General features: G+C 39.5%; 1 protein-coding gene across 4 annotated transcripts in view; it reads left to right on the plus strand.

The window, feature by feature from the left end:
* Window positions 1–21,474, plus strand: part of CREB5 (cAMP responsive element binding protein 5) — a 256,873-nt gene that overhangs the window by 43,652 nt on the left and 191,747 nt on the right. For 3 of the 4 annotated variants that reach the window (XM_059473959.1, XM_059473941.1, XM_059473950.1), the window contains 2 exons: window positions 2,399–2,492; window positions 10,969–11,090. In XM_059473959.1, the coding sequence (XP_059329942.1) occupies window positions 2,399–2,492; window positions 10,969–11,090 (216 nt within the window). The remainder of the gene's footprint in view (window positions 1–2,398; window positions 2,493–10,968; window positions 11,091–21,474) is intronic. The other variant, XM_059473969.1, reaches the window with a different exon arrangement.

Consider the following 21,474-nt stretch of genomic DNA (forward strand, 5'->3'; position numbering starts at 1 on the left):
ACCCTAATTTGTTTTAGTAACAAGAGTTTGTGAGTAAAATCTTTAGACAAGGTCATCTTTTGGGCTTTTGCCATGGGCTTCCTGTGTGCATCCATGACACATGATACAGCTTACCCATTTTCCAGAGTCCTCCTCTCTTATTTAGTGAACCTTTCCCTTTTTCAGCTGTGTGTTGGGAGTTTTCAGCTGGGTAAGATATTTACAACTCTTCAGGTTCTTCTGGAAGAGGGGTGGGTGGCTGTTAATGAAATGTAGGTGTTGATTTTGCTAAGAGCTGAAATAAGGAGAGGCAGAAGCCTTCAGTCCACTTAACAACTGGCTGAGTGGCTTTGCTGTTTCACTAAGTGGGAGTTTTTCCATGGGAGGCAGAGTGCATCTTTTGGGTTATCCCTCAGGCTGAGAATATGTTCCTTTAGATTTCCACATGCAGAGTTAAACTTTCACCATTCTGTCACAGAGGTAGAATAAAAGTATCTGAGTTTAATTGTGATGTTTATTTACCTTTTTGATGAAACTAAATTCCACTGAAATCAGTGGACTTGAGTGTTTTCTTGTCAACTCTTAATTAGTTTCCTCAGTGGAGGAGAAGCTGATCCAGACAAGCTCTTTTAGGTGTTCAGAGAGCAACTTTGGTTCCATGCTGTTACAATTTGGAAAGATGAACAATGTAGATGTAAATTCCATCTTAAAAAAACATTTTACTTCCCATTCCCCAGCATGACCCCTGTTTGTAATAAATGAGGACTTGACACAAGTGCCTAATGCAGAGCTGCTGTCCAGCTAAGCTGGCTGGGGCTTCTCTCTTGGCCCCTGCAGATATGTGCTGAGGCTGATGGAGTCAACCTTGTGCACAAGGAAGAAAGTAGACTTAGAGAAAAGACAGAGAAGTCTGGGCTGGAGGAACAGTTTCTCCTCTCTTGCCTCACACCCTGTTTAAGCTGGCTGATTTCATCATTAAGAGTGACTGTGGCATCCACGAAGGAAAATCCGTTTTCAGGAGAAATAAATGTGGGGTTTTTTTCACCCCCTTCATGATTTCATTGAGCAAAGTCTTTCGCAGATATTCCCCTTGTTCTTAACATAAATTCCCAATGCTGCATTTCTTCCAGATGAGTAAGCAGTGAACCAGGATTTCACAGTGAGAAAAAGGTCTTTGCTTTGGGATTTCTTTCTTTTCCAATTTTTTTTTTCCTTTTTTTCCCCCAGAGAATTCAATTCCATTATTTATGCTGCTTTGTCTATGAGTTGAGAGAGATTCTCAGAAGGTGTAACATATGGCAATTATTTATACTTTAGCCACAAGCAAAGTCACTTAGCCAAGAGTATACTGTGTTGAAACCATTAGGTCCCTTTAGCTCTGTTGTTGCCTTTGTTTTTTGTCTCCTATGTACCTGTTGCTTTAAAGAGCTGCTTTTAATTTATTTTTTTTTTCTCAAGCCTTGGTGATACTACTTTTGGCTTTTGGTAGTACTGAAATAACCCAGTCGAAACATCTCAGTAGCAAAGTTCTGTGTATGCACATTCTGGTGAAGGAAACTTCTCAGAACCACTCTGCTGTTTGAGCCCAAATGTGCAAGTGCTTGAGTGTTTATTCAAGCTTGTCGTTTCTTTGTTTTGTTCCAAAGAAGTTATTTCTTGTATAAGACTGTAATCAGATTGTAGAACAAACTTAGCGCACTGATTAGTTTCTTACAAAAAACATCTCTCCACCTTCTCTGCTTGACAAAGGAGAATAATTTGATTTAGTATCATAAAGGGTCATAACTAGCTGCTATAAAACTGTGCACCATTTAATTGCCACTTCAAATCAAGTCAAAGTATCAGATATTTTCAAAATTAAAGATGTGTTTTGCCTGAATACTTTTGGATAGAAAAAAAGCTGGCTTATTTAGTTATTTTTATAGCTGTTCATCAGATATATGTTGCAGAAAGACACAAAAGCAGAAAAATCCAGTAAAGTGATTTAAGATTTGCCTCATTACTTAGCATTTGCCGTGGGCTAAGAGCATACAGAACAGCAGGTATTGCAGATGCTCAGGCACGTGGTGACTTGTGAGGCTGTGGTAGCTGCAGTGGGTGTCTGAGACCCTTAGAATCCAAAACTTGGACTGTAATTTTTTCCAAGCAGTTGCACGACACCTTATGGTTTGTCACCCCAGAGAGCACGGCAGCAAATGTGTTTCTAAATCAAGTACAGCTATTTGTTACTCATACTCACTTGTATTTTCAAATATTCTGCTTCCTGTGCCATTTGGACACATTTCTAGCTGGATAAATTTCTTTCTGTCTCTCATTTTTGAAATTCTGTCCAATGCCAAAAGTTTATTAGAGAATTAAATTCTTCTTTTTTTTCTTTTTTTTCTCTCTTCCTCTCTCTCTTTCTGTGTTTGCCTGACAGCGTTTTCCAACAGAGGATCATCTGATGATTCACAGGCACAAACATGAAATGACTTTGAAGTTTCCTTCAATAAAAACAGATAATATGTTATCAGGTAAGAAGACATGAATTCAAGAGTCGAGATAACTATTCAGATGATGTTGAAAGCATGACTCCTATTGGAAAGCTACTGGCAAAATGACTCCAAGATTGGTTTTAAAAAGCCCCAGCTCCAATTAAATAACAAGGAGAGGTGGATTGAGCTAGAATGCATATATTTGAATAAAAAGACAGTTGCCATTCTTCTGCCTTCATACAAGTTTGCCACGAGAGGGAAAGAAATCGCTGAACCTCAGGCATGCTGGCAGCTCTATCACTGATTTCCAGTGAAATACAGGCACTTAAGTGTGTGGAGCCCAGCAGTGAGAGTGTTAATGAAGTGCATTTGTGCTATTGCTGGAGGAATTGCTATTTAGGCTGGACAGACTCCCTTCAGCACCTGGAAGAGGCCACATTGTGTGAGCCACCTGTGTGGTGACTCAGGAAGTGCCCCCTGTAAATAGCCATAACCAGAATGGTGAACAAGTGCATGATATCCAGTGCTCTTTCCCATCTCTCTCTGCACTTCCCCCTTCATAACAGAGTTATTTGGTACAATTGCACCCTATAATTTCTTGAGTAGTATATTTCTTATGTAGTCTTTCTGTTCTCTTCTCTGTGTAACCACATATCAATGTCTTGCTTGCCTTTGGCCAGTGTTGGGTAAAGTGAAGCTAGCCCTTCATTTTACTTCTTTCCTCTCCTAGTCCCTTTCCTATTGTTTATTCTTTGGGCTTTACTAGTGGACTATTTAGAATAGTATCTCTAGACTTTTTCAGGTTTCAAAGTAATGGTAGAAAACCCCCTCTGTGATGCAAATATGTGTGTGGATGTTCAACAGTGTTTGATATTTGTCTTTTGCAATGGGCTTCTTCAAGATAAATTGTGCCATTTCAAATGCAAATGTATATTTATTAAGGGGACTCCAGCAGACTATTTTCTGGTTAAACTGTTTCTATTTTTATGAAAATCATAATGAAGTAACAATGGCTTGCAAATATTTAGGTCTTTTATTTGTTTGGGTTTTTTTTTTATTTTTTGTTGGGACTTTGGGCACCAATGAAAAGTTAGACAGCCTTTTTCCCAAAAAGAATTAATTTTGCTTTTCATTTTAAAATCCCATAGAGGACTAAGTTTAGAAAGAAACAGTACACAGCATTTTGAAGACTAGGTCTTGTAAAGTGCCTGAATGCCAGCTATGCCCACAGAATCCTGTGTTTGCAAGCACAAACGAGGAAAAGCTGCTTTTGCATTTGGCTGTGTCCTTTTGCAGTGAAACTGCTCGAAGACATCTGTGCTGTGGGCACATTCACCCTGTGCAAGTGCTGGCTTTTCTTAAAACTTTCTGTTTGGCAAGACTTTTGTTCGAGTGCAGTTTCTAAGGAATCTATTCTGTCATCAGGAATCCCCTGAGCAGAGTAGCTCCATTTGTGTTTGGTAGCTCCTGTGATTTAGCCATCCTGCTCCTTGCAATGGGTTGCCTTCCTAAGCAAAAACAATGTCTGTCTTCCAGCACCACCACTGGTACTGGGCCCCCTAAACCTGCAGTTAGCCAACTGTACATACTAATGTGGAATTTTCTGGCCAGAAAGACTCCGAGATTGCTTCTAAGGGATGTATTCTTTGAGGTTTGTTTATGATGATCCTGTGTAGTAGTGAAAGAGTAAAAAGACACACGTGTTCCCAAAGACTGTGGCCAATGTTCCTGACCATACTGCCCTGGCAAATTGGTTCTGCTTGTTTATTGATTCCTCTTTTTGTGTTTGTTTGCTGAATTTGTTTGGCATTTTGCAGTCCTTACTCAGGAAGCATCATAGATCATCTACTCTCTGCAGGAAGACATTGAAAAATAGTTGTTTCATTACCCACTGAAACCCTGGGGAAATCTAAATACCTTAAAGTTTAAGATGTTTTATTCTTAGATTTCAGAATGAAAAATTAATGATAAATGGGGAAAAGAGACATACTTTTTTTCTTAGACATTTGTCTTCATGTCTTCCTTGTTTTTGCATTTTTGCTTATGTGACTTTTTAAAAAAAAATGTTCCTGTCATCAGTAGGTTCAAAGAATTGCAGCAGAAATTGCCCTGTAACAAGCCAGGTGCAGTGTTAGTTTTCCCCCCTCCTCTTTCTCCTAAGCTGCCTAGAAGTCAGACTTCCTATTTTTTTTTTCCTGTATGTTGTATACTATATTTTAATTTGTTGTGTATGATCCATTTATTAATAATAATTAGTAATGAAAAATAACACATTGTATGCTTTCAGTAGACATTAGAATTATTTACCCTGTTTACAGAGGCAGCTTAATCCACAGTCTGGGTTCACTATAATATCAGTAATATTTAACACATATTAAACATGTTTTCTATAAACTGTTCCCACAAGTAGGCACTGAAACTGTTGGTTTTGTAAAAGACATCTTAGAAACTAAGCAAAATATGACTTGGGAAGAAGAAACTTGTTTTTTGTGTGAAATCTGTGTTTGGATCTGAAATATAAGCTTCTAAGGGAGAGGTAAAATTATGCTATATGTGAAGCTATATGTTGTTATGTAGGTTGGGTCAGTGTCTAATAAACAATGGTGCATGACCTGATTGCAGCAATTGGTGCTGTGCTGGTTTATCAGGTATGCCTTTCCAGAGCTTCCAAGCTATCGACTAGCTTCACTATGTTTTCTGCCATTGTTTTCATGCTGGCTTAAGAAGAACAAGTTATATTAAATCTGTTCAACCAATCTCTTGAACCAATTCAGCAACTCCAGATACCCATGTGCACCAAACTGCTTTCTGTTCTCTGTATAAATGTAAGGAAAATCCACTAGAATCATTGCACTAAAATGCAAGTGATAGTTTTGTTGCACAACTTGACAACGCAATTCGGTCTTTTAGAATTAATGTTATTTGTTCCTCTTTGTTGTATGTATTTTATTTTTGTTTGTTAGAAAGTCTTGTTAAGAATATGGATAGGGAGTAATTGGTGTTTTCCATTTCCATCTTTCCAGCTAAAAAAGAGCTGTTTGAGATAACACAGGATATCTTATGTAAGTTTTGCATGCTAGTCACCACTGCAGGCAACTTTATAGTTAAATTGACTGAAATAGATATCAGCTCTTTGCTGTTGTATAGAGTCAACAGTGTTTGCATTGCTTTGAAACTCTACATTGTGTTGTGTGACAAAGCTTTTGTGTTTAAACACCAAAATATTAATGTCTGTAGAATAGATTGCTTCCTCCAGGGAAATAATAAAAGCCCTGTGGGCTGAACTTTGGGAGCTGGGGATTATCTACATAGAAACTTTTTTTCCTTCCTCATTCTATTTAATAAAAACAAATCCTCTAGAGTTTTGTTGATAAGGCCCGCTGTGGAGGTAGAAACATTTTTCTCTAGATGGAAGAAGTGCCTGTGATAAAGGTAGTGCAAAGGTATTCCTTTTCCCAAGTAATGCCTGTGCCAGTGAGGTAATTTACATCGCTCTTGGTTGCCTTAATTTTTCCCTCCTTGTAGTTTACACAGAGAGGTTTATCTAGGCATGAATTTTGAGGTGTGCAAAATGACTGGGTATGAGGACTCATAGTGCAGTTTGTTTTCTTGTTTGCTTCTGTGCCCCTTGCTTTATCAAAAATGAAAGGAAACATTTTCTTACATTTACTGGTCAGTTTCAGAGTGACCAGAAGACTTTAAAAATTGGTTGTACCCAATATGTTTATCCCTCCAGGAAAGTTCAACCAGTGCTGTAAAGAGTACATACTAATTTTTAGGCAGTAAATTTCCTGGTAGCCCTCATCTGGGTGGGAGCAGTTTCACCACCTATGTTTGGGTGCACTTCTTCTTCCTCTCGTCTTTCTCCACCTGGTTGTTGTGTTATGATGTTGAACTCCTCAGTGCACTTGGGTGGAAACCTGTAAGATCAATGAAGAAACCTTTCTGAACTTCTCAGGACATTCCTCTGTCTTTGTGGCTGCTTGATGGGCAGCCCTTCAAATTTCTGTGCTAGCCCCATTACTCTGACTTTGTTATCCTTGTATGAAAGCACAACACGGGTAAGTGTATAACTTCAACAGAGCCCACAGCTGAACAAGCTGTGTCTATTATTATTGCACATCAGACTAAACAATTTTTTTTTTTTGAAAGAAAAATGAGGAATCAAGTTACACACTTTGCAGCTTGGCTGTTAGGTATCTTTCACCAAATGAGAATTAATTTTTTTTTCTTCTCAAAATGAAAGCTTGTTTCAAATAAGTGTCCTTTGGTTCTCCAGGGCTTTTTTAAACTGGTAGCATGCTTTAAAGTTTCCTTTTGTGTTTTGAGGGATGAAAATCAGGAATTCAAGGTAATTTTACAAAACACATTCTGGATGAATCAAGCAAGTTTCTTTATAGCAAGCTAATGTTGTATTTCCTTAGCTGTTGTTTTGAAAGCAATGTATTGGGACTGAGTGTCCTTTCTATTATTTCAATCCCCACTCCCCTAAATAAACAACAACAAAGAAACCCCCATCTATTGCCAAACGTTGTGAGTACAAAACGGAACCTTTTGACTTTTTTGAAGACTTCAAGTTCCCCACTGCCTTACTACACATATCTTTTTTATGAGTCTGAAAAATCAGGTATCACTTCAGACATTGAGGACAGGTATTGAAAAGTCAGCAACCAAAATATACACAGTATGTGAAAGTCTGGCCTGAATGTAATTGCTGAGTGCATCTGAACTCCCTTCCTGTAAGATATAGTAGGTTAACTTGGGCTTGCTCTGGGGCTTATATATTGTCCATTTACTTTTTTGAGGCTTATTTAAACTTGACATTTTTTGCAGCCTTCCTGGTCATGGCTGTGTCATCAGAGAGGCTGATTATTCCCCTGAGTAACAGGCTGAACAATATTTTGTTTGCCTAGTCTGAATCTGTATTTAGGCTGTTGATGAATTTGAGATAGAAAAATGTTCCTAAACAATTATCAGATGACAGGTTTACCTATGAAGTGACAGATGGCTAGAGGTAGATGCCTCAAAGGACAGTAAACTAGTTCTAGAGGATGGAACTAGTTGAGGATGGAAAGATTTTTACCTGTTGAACATTGGAATAGCTGATCAGTATCTTGGGTTAACCCAGATAATCCTGTATCCCAAGCTGCCAATACAAAATACAGTTTGTGACTAATATTAGAGCCCTGGGTGTGTGAGCAGCAGCGTGCCTGCAGAGCAGCTTCCTGCACAACGTGTGTCCTCAGCAGGAATACTGAGAGTGGTGCTGGCTCTGAGTTTTGGTCCAGATTGGTCTGGCTCGTTCGTTGCTGAAGTGCAACAAATCAGGGCCCTGTTCTCAGTGAGTCTGCAATAGTTGTGGACGCTGGTGATAGCAACAAAAGCTTTGTTTGTACCAACAGGGAACAATGAGGTCAGGCACAAGCTCTTGGAACTATTAATGCATTTTTAAGTGCTGAGAATTAGGAATATTTTATTAATTCTGGGAGACCTGATTTTGTAGCTTATGCTAGGGTGTCCCTTGTGATACTCCTCCCAATTAAAACATAAAGGCTTGCCTAATCTAGGGAAAAGAATTTCTGTGGTGTTGAGAGTGATTTCTTCTACTAATTTGCCCACATCCTGAAGGAGAACTGGTGTTTAGCAGAGACAAAATGGTTGGTTGCTCAGGAGCAAATCAAGCTCATAAGACTTGGGAGCCTTGAAATGCTGAGACCGATGAGTGCAGTGTATGTGCAGTGTAACTACTTTACTACACAAAGTCTCAACATTTTAAAGTCTGGATTTGTATCAGTTCTGCCCTCACAAAGACAGAGGTTTTGTGGCTTTCTGGTTCCTGTGAATGTTGGAGGCTGAAGTATTAGAACTAGGAAGGCAGGTCTGGTTTTACATCTGGCTGAGCTGACTTCCAGGAGGTCTGTGGATGGAGCTTAGGCTGGCTGGTTGGTGGTGCTTCCTCACTTGGGAGGAATGAGGGGCTGTCTGTTTTAACAAAAATCTTGATGTGAATTCCTGCCAGTCTGATTTCTGGAACATAGCAACTACAGGAGCAGTATGGGGAGACTGAGGTAATAAGATCACCATCTCAATATGTACGAGGTGTAAACAGCGTCATTATCAGTTTTGATCTTTTGAGATAACTAAACAGTTAATTGGAAAGTTCAATTGTAGGTAACAACATTGGTTATCTTGTAGTGCAGAAGACAGATTTTCAGCATGAGTGGAGAAAGGAAGCCATTGAGGCCCTTGTGCATTTGAAGTTACATTCTTGCTCTGGCTTGCTTTTTTTCACTGTTAAAATGGATTTACTTCAATGTGATACCTTTTTTTTTTTTGGTCCATTCTGGGCCCAAGCAACTCTGAAGAAACCCAGAATTTTTGATTCTAGTGAAAGTAGTGGCATCTGCTTCTTTATGAAGCCATAGTTTCTCATTTTGGCCGTGAAATTGATACCTTGCTTATTTGATATGGATATATCACTTCTAACAATAAAACATTTCCTCTGTTTACCTCACATTCAGATACTAATGTGCCCTTTGTGTCCAGGAAGGCTTAGTGACAATTGTCCTTGATTTTCTACAAAAGAATGGTGTTGTTCACTAAAGTAGCATTTAATCCTTTTTGGAAATTAAATCTATTTCTCCTGCATTTTAGTGCCATTAATTTCCAGTATGAGCTCCAGTCCAAGCGCCAAAAACAACCCTGGTGTAAATCTACTGAGTTTACTGAGGTTACTTCAGAGATTTGTTTGGCACTGCTTATTTAGGATATGGACCTGTAAAAGGCTGAGTGTCCTCAGCTCCCATCAATGCCAGCACCTTGTTGGCTCATCTCCTTGTGCTGAGTCCTTGCAGGATTCTTAGAAAGTTTTGTTTGCAACTCTGGTAATACAGTAGTGAGCTGTGAGAGGTAATAGATAAATAAGTGTGCATTCCCAAATACTTGAAGTTTGTTTCCTTTATGTTGATAAGTAGGATGCTCAAGCCAAAAGAAATGAAAAACGAATTTTAACATTAAGGACTTGCATTCTGATATTCCATCAGAAATATGAATGCAAATGAGTGTCTTTGCCCTTGGATTACCTGAGAAAGTCAAACCTGGAGGACCATGCTTGATACAGGTGGAAATTGCCTTCTCCTGGCTTTATAATGGAGGAGGCTGATCCTCTCCCTTAGTTTCTAAGTGAAAACTGCATTTTCCTTTGTGTACCTTGCTTTTGTACTGCTTCATTAAGGGCTGGTGTGCATTAATATCCTGATCATGTAAAATTAATGGTGTTAAGTAACTGTTTGCTGTAAGGGGGTAATATTAGAACTTGACCCAGCTTAGCTAGGTGCAAGAAAGCAATTTTTTCTTTGTTGAAGTGGAGCTTTTTTCTGAGGTCAGAATTGACCCAATATGGGCAATGGGGTTTAGCATGACAGAGTTTTCATTCTTTAAAGAATGAAATGCAAACAATAGGTAGTATTCAAAGACTATGCTGAAGATTATTTTTTAACAAAGTGAGTCCAATCTTTCTGTGAAATCAGGTACAAAGCATCTCAAGCTGGGACAGAGCCTTGGGAGAAGGAGCCAATGTGGAATAATTAAGAACTAGACTCAAAATGAGTAGAGGTGCCTCAGACCTGTGCTACGGGGAGTCTTTGGTTCCCAAATGTGGACTTGATTTTTCATTTCCTGAAGAAAGAAACTGAAGTCACTAAAACTACAGTCTGCATGGCAATTTTGCTTGTCTGTCTTGCAAGTTTTTGAAAAGGTATTAGAAAACCTTGTAATTTCTTCAGTCCTTCCTGCCTATGGCATTGATGACAATCCTTAATGCATTAATTTTGAGAGGGCAGAAAAATCCTAGAGATGAAGGCATTGAATTTTTTTGTCTCCAAATTCAATGGTTTTGCATGTATTATCAACACTTTCAGGTATAAAATGCAAAAGGATGTTTCTTCATAGCCAGAATGTCATTTATCATAGCTTTTCCATATGTTATTTAACTCTTCCTTCAAAAATTGTGCTGAAAGCAAAACTTCTTGCCATGGCTGCCTTTTTTGCTAAGTATGTGTATGTTTGAGGTGGTTTTTGAGCACTTGAAGGCATTAACTAGTGTGTATCCGCAGCAGTTATCATGCACGCTGTAGTCTGAATGTGCATTATGAGATGCACCATGTGTTGTTCTGCATGAGCCTATTTTTGGAGGTTCAGAGAGAGTTGTAATGACCATTTGCACACGTTAAGGAGATGCACTTGTGTTATGTGCCCTGGGAAAACCCATGCTGTTGTCTTTTTGCCCAAATGATGACTGCTGCCTGGTCTTGGACAATGACGGCAAGCAGGGCTGCCTGCAGCGGTGTGTGGTTTGAAGAAATTGAGTGGTGTGTGGTTTTTTTAAATTATGGTGCAGTAGGTAGGGGTGGGAAGGCAAAGAGAAGCTTGGTTAGAACCTCTCTTTTCCTGGAAGACTATTTAATTTCTCCTTTTAATATTGAGCACCAACGATCATTTCTTGTCCTGTTCTCAGATCAGACTCCCACACCAACGCGCTTTCTGAAGAACTGCGAGGAAGTCGGCCTCTTCAACGACATCGACTGCTCCCTGGAGCACGAGTTCAGGAAGGCACAAGAAGAAGAGAACAACAAAAGGGTGAGTGTGGGCACACCAAGCCCTTCCTCCCCTTTTGGTTCCTTGAAATGGCAAAGGAAGTGTCCTTTAATCTGTGAGAAAGCAGACTGAGCTCTACTACCTAGTAGTAATCTTTTGGTTACAAACTAGGTGGCACTATAAATTGTGACATGCTTTTTAAAACTATTGAAGCAGTTGACAGAAATGAAAACCCCAAACCAACAAAAAACTAGTATTACATAATAAAAAAAAAGTGTAACTATGTTTGCCAGGGTTTGATTCCAAGTCTCTGCTTTTAAGTAAACTATAACACAAACCACACACCTCTTGAGGGAGAGGCTTGGGAAAATTATATCATCTTTGAAATGAGGATTGCAAACTGCCTCAAATATGTCACAGGGAAATTTGGCTTATGAAGGGGCATTTACTTAAGAGAAAAATCTTTTCTTTTTCTTATTTTTTTTAATTCCTCCATAACAGGGTGGTGATTTATTCATCATCAATACCAGCTTTATTGTGTTTCTGTATTTCTCATAAAGCATTCAAGTAGAGCTGAGAAACTTTGACTCAAAACATCTAGTAGATAACATAACCCATTTTCAATTAGTATTCTTTTAGTTTATTCTGAAGTTATTCTGTCAGTATTCTGAGCTTTAGGTTGAATTATATGGGCCACCTTGTAAGTAAGTGTGCTCCTGTACCCAAAGACAGTTAAGAGTGTTTTCAGAGATCCTAAAGCGCTGTTAAAATTTTCAAAGGATGGTAAAAGAGCTTAATGCACTAGAGAGTCCAGCAAGAAAAGAGGTAAAGCTGTGTGCTGAGGTGCAGAACAGGAGAGGAGGCTTGTAGAAAGAGAGTGGAGTCCAGGAGCAGCTTAGTTTTGGCTTATAATGAAGGGAGTCTAGGTATTGCTTATTTGTGGTTCATAAGGAAAGAGACTGGGACAGATAGAGGAGGAGAGGGGCTGTGCCATGGTATGCTGAGCAAGGAATAAGAGTGTCCAAATGTGAGAGAGTTCAAGTTTTGGGAAAATAGCTCAGATTGACCCTCACAGTTTTGTGTGTTAGGAAAGAGCCATGCATTGAGATAAATGTGTCTAATTTTAGACTTGTTAAAAAATTTGTGGTTTAGGTTCTGCTGAGAGGAGTCTTAGTTAGAATCAGGGAGAACATTTCTGTACACTCCTACTTCTTTGTCCATCACAGGATTTTTAAGTTGTTCTCTGTGCCTGGTGTTTATTTTGCAGGAGTGGGAGAGCAGGAGAAATCTACTGAGGTGGACCTGAGTGCAGCTAGCCTCAGAATGCAGCGCTTGATGTTGCACAGAGATTTCAGTTTGTGAGGGATAGTTGCAAAATCTGATTAAAACCTAGACCAGGGCATCAAGTTACCTGATAATTCCAGCTGTTTAGCAGTCTCTGGGAGTCTTATTCTGCCCTCCTACCAACCCCTGCAGCTGCCATTGGTGATCTCCAGGGAGCAAATAAGTGATCATGGTGGTGGGAAATTAAAAAAAAAAAAAAGAGAGGAAAAAAAAGGGGTGAAAAAGGAAAAAAAGAAAGAAAAAGAAAGGGGCATAAGTCCCACTAGCTGGCTAACCTGTAACATTTGCTCTGTGTTTCCAATTAGTCTGCTGTATGTTCATTCTTACATTACTGACTGACTGTCAGATAGGAATCTGAAACAGGCCCCAGTAGGGCTTTGCACAAATGCAGGAGACAAAGGCCAAGACAGAAGGAGACTCCTTGGGCTGCAGCTGTCCCTTAGGAAATGCTTCCAACTGCCTATCCCTGCAATATGAGTGTGATGTAGTGTTGGCCTAATGGACCTACCAACACATGGAGACTAAGGTTAACTGCATGGAAATCTTACTCACTGCACAGAAAAGTCTTCCAAAAATATTTTTGGTCATATTAATTTCTCTGGACTCTGAAAGAAACAGTTTTGTTTATTTTAGTATATCACTGCGGCTTAGCACACAGCTTGACACTGAAATCTTGTAACAGAAAAACACTTTCATTTCTCATTGGCTTTTTTTGCTCCTTGAGAGTCATACTTTGAAAAGTCAGAGGATAAAGTTCAAGTAGCTGCATTTCTTTCATTTCTTTCTTTTTTCTTTTTTTTTTTTAATCTTCTGGGTGGGAGCCCATGGATAATACATGAGAATTTGTTGTGTTGAAGCTGGTTATGCAGACTGGTGACTTTCCAAACTAGCTGTGAAGCTCTGAGTGCGTGGGTTTAGGAACACCATGTGTACCTTTTTTTGGTAAAGGTACTATTCAATGGAAAGCACTTGCATTAATATCCCAGCTTCCTATCCAGGAATAAATCACTTGACATCCTTCCTCCACAGTTGCTCATGTGTAAAGTAGAAGAAGTGTCTCTATGCCTCCCATACGTGGTCTGCCTTGTGGTAGTGAGATCATCTGTCAAGGACCACCTCTGACAATGTATGTGGATTAGCCTTTGCTTGGGGACTGAGGGGACTCAAGGAACAATAATGATGATGATGACCTCCAGGACCTAAACTGAGAAAAATAAAGCTATAAATGGGAGTGAGTTTGTCTGTTGGTTTTGGCTTTGCTGCTCTGTATACCACTGTATATTAGCTAGAAGTCTCTCCTTGAGAAAGACCTGCTCCCTAAATACAAGGGATGCTACAGATCAGCAATGAGCATATGGATAAGCATGTGAGAAAGAGGCTTTCCCATCCTCCTGACAGCACTCTTCCCAACACGAGCCTCCTACCTCCCAAATTCCCCACCAAAATTAGCACAGGTAAAAGCATACCTATACTGTATTTCTACTTGGAAAATTGTAAATGTCAAAGTTCTTGGGAACTTGAGGCAGACAGCAATTGACAGCTCAGACCCAGACAGAACTTGGAACCCAACTCAACAAGGCAGGTAGTGCTGGCAGATCACACGGCCATTTTAGCCCACTGGCTGCAGGTTTTAGGCTTGCACTGCCTGGAACATTAGGTATCCAAATCATTTGCAGTGGGTTGTAATTGCAAACACATGACATTTGCTGCTGCTAGATAGGCCCTGTTGTCACATCTTGTTCTGAGCATTGAATTGGGGCTGAGAGGATCCTGTCAGAGATGGGAAGAGTCAGGGTCTGTTTCTGAATAACTTAGTGGAAATATGATGATTGTAACAAGTAGAGTATTGCAACAAATAGCATTTACAAATAGCAAGCTGAATATTTTCAACATGAGGGCATGTTTAAAATCACATTCTGCATATGCTGGACTTTGGATGCATTTCTTCCTAAGACTTATCCTGAAACATTGAAATCTTCTCATCAGTGTTCAGGGCTGCAAGATAATGTATGAATTATGCAAATGAGGCAGGGAAATGGCTAGTCTAAATTACAACTTGGTTTTAATGTGAGTTGTTCAGTGTCAGGTCAGGAAGCTCATTAGTCCTCTACATGCCCTGATGTTCCTGTTCTAAGTGTACTATCCTAAGGCAGGCACCTCACTGCTAGAAAAGCATCAGCAAATTGAAGTAGTCCAGTAAAGAAGAAGAACTAAACTGAATAAAAAACCTTTAAGGGTTAAATAATTTCAACCTGCAGAAGGAATAAAAATCCTGAGTATCCAATTTAGCTGTGTTAAAAAAGAGATGATGCTACAGACTGATGTGTGTTTGAAAGACATATATTTGGTTTGTGCCTTCTAGGATCTCCTTCTGTATATATTTCTGTGTATCTGCATAAGAAGATATATAGATAAAATAGATATATATATAAAATGTACTTGTCTAGCTTATAGCACATCACTATTTCATGCTGAGCTCAGTGACTCTCTGACCTCCAGAAGAAATTTCTTGCATATATTGCTGAATGTCATAGTTTGGTACTGCAGCCTATGAGTGTAGGGAAGATGTTATAATTCAAAGCAAGCTGGAAATTATAGAATCTGTTCCTAAAGTAGGATAGTTGGGTGAAAAAATTAACTTAATTTCCACGTTTGCTTAAATTTGATGCAATGTGTATCTAGCCCATAGGTTTTGCTCTCTTCTGAAAAGTAATGCAGAAAAATCATAAAAGATTTTGTCTGTATTTAGTAGTTGACATTACAGCAGCTGAAACTAGCAGTGCAGTAAATCATCCTTAGCCAGGAAAGGGTGATATGTATGGGGTCATATGTACCCTTATAGGAGAAGAAAAAAAATTTATATGTTGACAAAGCACATTGTGTAAGTGTTTGGGTTTTAGAGGACTGTATTGTAATACTAATAGGCTATGGGGTAATGCTGGCAATGCACTCCCTTGGTGAAAGAACAGGTATTAAGAGTTCATTTTGGCTTGGCTGATGGGTGAAAAATTAGCCCCAGTTTTCCCTGGTAAGTACTCTGAAACCCCAGTAGGGTCCTGGAGAAGGGCACTGCTGGTACACATTTCACAGGCAGGTGCTCTGAAAGGGCTGAATTTCACTTGTGAAATAATACAAACCAACAAACTCATGAGCCTCCTCCTGGAGCACTTTGGGCTCATTGTCTGGCAGTCTGTACAATGGAAGCAAAGACCTATGTTTAAACACTTACTATTTTGATTTTTTAAAAAATTATGCTATCATAAATGCACATATGTACATTCTCTCTCCATTTGTCTAAACATGATGTAAGACCATCCATATTTTTAAGTCAAAGGGCTGCTGATTTCTTATTTTCCCACTGAGATTAAGTAACTTATATACTCAGTATGTCATAGTAGACACAAAGTAAGACTAGAAATTAGTAAAACTAGAAATTGTTTATATTAATACAGTGCTTAAGGGCCAGAGTACCATTGTTGTATGTATTGTAATAACTTCAAGCTGTTACTTTATCAATCAGTTAAGCTGTTGTCAAGGTGATAGCTCAAAACTCTAAATTTCAAAGTATCACCCCACATTCAAAGGTTTCAGTACAATAGTTCCTATACTCTAAATATAATATCTGTATCTGTGAAGATGTAAGCATTCTCACACCATGGCATTTTTTCTGGGTGACTCATTGAAGTAGTGAAAAGATACACTGTAACTCTGTATCTGAGTTTTTGTGAGGCTTAGTCTGGATTTTCATATGCATTAATTGCATCAGGCTATTGATCTGCTTTTTGGGTTCATTTTTTGACTTGCAACAAGCCTTTTTTCTTAATTAAATTAACTTTTGCAATATTCCTATGAGGAAGGTAAATACTCTGTCTCTTATTTTCTAAGGGAAAAAAACAGATTCCAGAGGACATTGCTTTCCAGAGCTCCTTAGTAGTGTGACACCAAGCTCTCAAAGGAATCACATAAGTGGAGTGAGAATTGCAGGGTATCTGGGTCCTCTCCACCATTCTGCCAAAAGAGCAGCTTTCTGTCTCAATTTGCTTCCTAAATCTCTTTAGCAGCATGGCCCCAGAAGATTCATAGACTCCCTCAAAGACATTCTGGTGCCTTGCTCTGACTGAAACAAAGCAGGAGTAAATCAGAGAGCTACCCTAAAGGATCTGGGCTCAAGTGACATGCTGAAAATTGCACAGGAAGTCTGTGGCAAAGCCTCGGATTGATTCCATATCTCCTTGGTCTCAGCATAGGGCATCCCACAGACCATGTGTGTTAAAGATTTATCAGCTGTTGTTCAGTGTTGCTAAAGACAGGAAGAATGCTCTCCTCCTCTCTCCAGATGGGTAGGCTTGCTGGATTTTAACTTCTTAACCTTTGTAGGTTTCATGGTAGACATGTGGTGGTTTGTTGTATTTTCTATGATGGCAGCTCCACAGTTGGCGCTTCAGTCCCCAGCTTTATGAGTCCTGTTTTGAGCAGGTATCTGTGTCCAGACACTTCACTGCTACACTGGACTGTGTTACATAAGGGACACTTTCTGCATAATGGCACAGGAAAACTGTCAGGACAAAACTGTTTGTGACCTTGCAGAAATATTCACAAGAATAGGCTTTAATTTAGGCTTGTTGCTCATGGTACAGTGTCTTGTCTTCTGCTGGCAGGCAGGACTCTCTTATCCTGAATGCACTTTTGAGTGGATTTAAAGGTTTAGATCCTCATACTCAAAGAGAAGACCTGAATGTTTTCCCAGCAATAAGTTCCTGGATCGTGCAGAAAGGCAATTCTTGAGGGCATATATTTTTGATTCAGCTAAAGCTCCCTAACCATCGTCCTTCCATGTTCTTCTGAATTCCAGCTGATGAATCATCCTTCAGAGCTCAGTCAGGACAGCCCACTTTCCTCCTTCTTACTATTGTCTCTGTCCCAAAGAAGCTGAGTCACCCTCTTGCAATGTTTGGAGGTTTGTTATGTTTTCTGTATTTTGGCTACCCATAACAAAAGGAGGCCTATCTGATTTCATTCTAACATTTTTTTCACAGCAACACAGCAAAGTTGTGCCTTTTGCCTTGGTCTTCCTCGGAATGTTTTTAATGGCACAGCTTCCTTGTTACCAGTTCAGGTTTCAGCAGCATGGACTGGATGGCACATGAAAAGGGGATAAACCTTTCCTGTAGTGGCATTTTTATAAGCCTATCTGTTAGCTAAAACCCCTAAATCTTGGCAGTCTTTTTAGAGCATAAGCTCTGCTATTAAACACGAGCTCTTTGCTCCCCAGAGTGGGCTGCAGTCTCTATGGTTGGGTGGGTAATAAGATACTGCTGATACACTTCAGAGCAAGGTGCACTTTTCCTTTATTTATGAAGATAGACATGCTGGTCAAGGGCTTAATCACAGCTGATAAATCATTTTAGAAAGCCTATTAGAACCATATGCTGATCCTTCGTATTAACATGGTGCGTCTGTTTCGAGTCTAATAAGGCAGGGTCTCTTTCCCCTCTCCCTTCCCCCTGCCTGGTGTGCAAATTATTTATCTGTTTAAGTGATATTGCTTGCCTGAGGGCATTTCTCTCTACAAGAGGTACTGTTAATAAAGCAAGGTGAACCGAGGAAAGAAGGATCCTTTCTCTCCAGAGAGTGAAGCTGAATGGTTTTGGTCTCCTTTGCTGAGAGGGGATTGCAGAGCCATTGTCTGAAAGCTGAGGCAAGGAAACCTGTTGGTAAAACCCTGGGACACCATGGCATGGCCTTCACGGCAGCATAAGGTTGTCATTTTGGCCCAGGTGGTTACAGTCCTGGAGCCCAAGAACCGCCAGGGTTGGGTGTGCTGACATTTCGGTTACCTCACCTTTCCCTCACTCGGAGAGGGCTGCTGCAGGAACAGATTCCACAGCCATCTAATGAGATCCACATTGGTGAAGTTATCCAGAGCCAAGTCCTATTTATCATTAATTGGTGGGTTTGCTTGCAGATCTTTCCTATTATTTGCTGATTATACCCCTACACATTTTATTATCTTGCCAAAATTCAAATGCTAATAATTTCTTGATTTATTGTTTATTTATAACACTGTCTACTGCTTAAATAGATGTAGTTAGAAGATTTCAAAACAGCAACAGCTCTTTTGCTGACTGGGTTTCTTTCACATTTTGCACATGGCAGTCAACTATTTATAACCCTCCATAGGGACTCCTAAACCTTTACAGTTGGGTTCCTCCCACAACTTCAGCCTCTTTTCTCCCTTGCTCCCCAAGGCAAGTCTTGTTTTTTTGGCATAAAGACAATGATGGTGATTGTTAGATGGAGAAAATGTCCACAAGCTATGAACTGTGGGTAAGGATTTTAAATTTGTACATCAAGGAGGATAAACTGGATGTCGGAGACATCCAGTGGAGTGAGGGTGTCTTCACCATAAAGTGGGAGATCCACGTGTGAGTTGCTAGTGTTCTTTAGATTTATAAAATCTGAAACTGAAAAACTGAAGACTCATTTGTAAAGTGAGTTTGTGTGCAGTGGTGTGCATGCTGTAGCACGTCCCATTTCCAGCAGTGCACAAATTTGACTTTTAAATCTGATGTACTTTAGAGTAAAAAAAGGGATGGTGGAGAGAAGAAAAAGCCAGAACAACTGGTCACATGTGATGGCAGTTAATGAACACCAGAGTGGGATGCATAGCCTCATACATCTCTGGGGCAGTTTCATTGGCTTTAATGGAATTTAAATTTTTAACCTGTTACAACTAGGCAAAGATCTGAAGGGAGAAAAGCCTTGTTCAGAGACCAGGAAAAAACCTACTGTGCTCATGAAGTGATGTGAAGTATCTGGGTAGCTGTTGATGCCTCGCTAAGATATAAAAACAAGGCCTTTTAAAAATCATACCAGGGAGGTAAAAATTATATATATTAACAGTTTCCTCATTCTGGTTTTTCTCTCACATGCTTCTCTACAAAAGTTGCCAAACCCACTATTATTGAATAAATATTAGTATCAGTATTATGCTTTATTTTCCCCCCTGAAATGCGAGTAAACTGTGTGTGTCTGGGTCTGGTCCCTGGGAAGGGAAAAGCCATGGGGTTGCCATGTGAATGTACATGTCAAAGTGCAGCTCTGCCAGCCAGTCTGGGGCTGGGTGGGGAGAGACACGGGGAGAATGAACTCAGTGTTACAAACCGTCTCTTTTGAATTTCTACAACCTATTAGTCACAGCAAGCTGCCCTTATTGATTTTGGTAAGAGAGGTCACTTTTAATCCTCTAAAGTGGAGAGAGCTACATGCACTCTCTATAGCATGACATTAAAATTGACACAGCTCTGCATCAGTTCTATGAAAAAGCCCTAAACCTAGATGGATTATTGCCTTGCTTTTCAATGGATACAAGCTGCTAAGCAGACCATGCTAACCTAGATTAGGTGTAAAAGCTGTAAAATTCTTCGTAAGGAATGCACAACTAAAAGAAGCTAGAAAATATGAGACCATGCTAAAAGAGCTGCCCCTGCAGAAATAGGCCATTAGTTTCCAGATACTTATTTTCTCCATTTTAAAACATTTAAATGTCAACACAAAAGAGGGGAGATTATCATATAAAAGAACAAACAAAAGCTGACCTTACTCTATGATTATGAAGAAAGCTTTATTCTGGCTGATACCCCTTGCTAGTTTTGTTTATGTTCTTTAGAGAACTAAATCGTTGAATACAATTAGGACTCTCCGACTTGAATCTTAAGTGTGCCTCAAAATAAACAGCAGAGGTGAACTCTCAGCAGTTTTCTTTTCATCTTTGTTATCCTTGCCCTGACCCTGTTTTCCTGCCTAATGATCCTCTGTGGCATACTATTATTAAGAGAAATCTTGATAGAAAAATATGCGTTATGTGGCTAGGAATATCATTATGAGCCTGGATAAGTTTTTTTTTTCTTTCTTTCTTTGGATTTCCAGAAAATGACTAATGCCCCTTTTGATTTTATGTTATTTATTTATTTGGAAATTTGTTCTCCGATTTTTTTTCTGTGAGTCTCAGTAAATATTTACAATGTAGTGTTTAGGGAAATTTGTCGCCTTGTCATGCAAGCTTGGTGTTCTCCCTTCTCATTAGTTGTAAGTTTGCACCACTATTTCTTACTGAAGGTTAGAAGATCCCTTTCTAAATAAAAGACATCTGCAAAAGAAACAGTGACAAAAACCATTAAGGTACAAGACTGAAGTTTAATCTGTGGAGCCTGTAAGAGGTGCCAGAGCAGCTTTCAGTAAATCTTAAAAGTCAAATAAATTGGTGGTTGGTTGAGAAGGTCTCTGAGCTCATTCTCAACAGAGATTAAAGTATGTATGTGAGGCCAGCGTGGCCTCTCCTCCTACATTAAGAGATATTCATTCCTCCTCCTCTTCCTCTCTCACCTGACATGTGTGTATGGGTGCTGGTATTTCCTCCCTCTCTGTGGACTTAGCCTAGGGAAATTCAAAGCAGGCACTGAAAGGGAGCTGGCTTTTGGCTTTGTCATTGACATTGAGACATGACACCTAGAGGAAAAGGTAAAAGATGCCAAAACTGCACATTGTCTGGGCTTCTATCTGGCAGCTTTTTTTCTTGTCCTTTTCCTATCAAGGAAGAAATAAAAATAAGGTCCCTTGCCAGTCTCTCCTTTTTGTTGGAAGAGTCCTCCCTGATGTCACAGAGGGGAGAGAAAGAAGGAAGACTAGAAAGTAGGGGTTCCTAAAGGAGGCAAGAAATAAAAGGAAGAAAAGTACCTTTCTTTTTTACAATGTATTCCTCCCCAGATCAGACTTGATGGGGAAAATGGAAAGGAAAATTTACACAGAAAAAGAAGAAAGAAAAGAATATTACTAAGACATGAAGAAAGCTGAGAGAGGCTATCATGAGGCTGTTCAACTGAGAGAGATAGACTGAAAAATCAGCACTCATATGAAGCAGACATTAAAAAACCAGCTGTTTTTTTTTAAGAAGTGGGATATCAAAATATTCCTGTGATGTACTTCTTAGCAGAACTGGGGGAGCAGAGACTGAGGAGTGTGAAAAGTAAAATTTGCTTTTCTCCTCACCATGCCCATCCTGTCCCTTCCACCCCTTCCACCC

This window comes from Ammospiza nelsoni, chromosome 1, assembly GCF_027579445.1.
Source record: "Ammospiza nelsoni isolate bAmmNel1 chromosome 1, bAmmNel1.pri, whole genome shotgun sequence".
Taxonomy (NCBI): Eukaryota; Metazoa; Chordata; class Aves; order Passeriformes; family Passerellidae; genus Ammospiza; species Ammospiza nelsoni.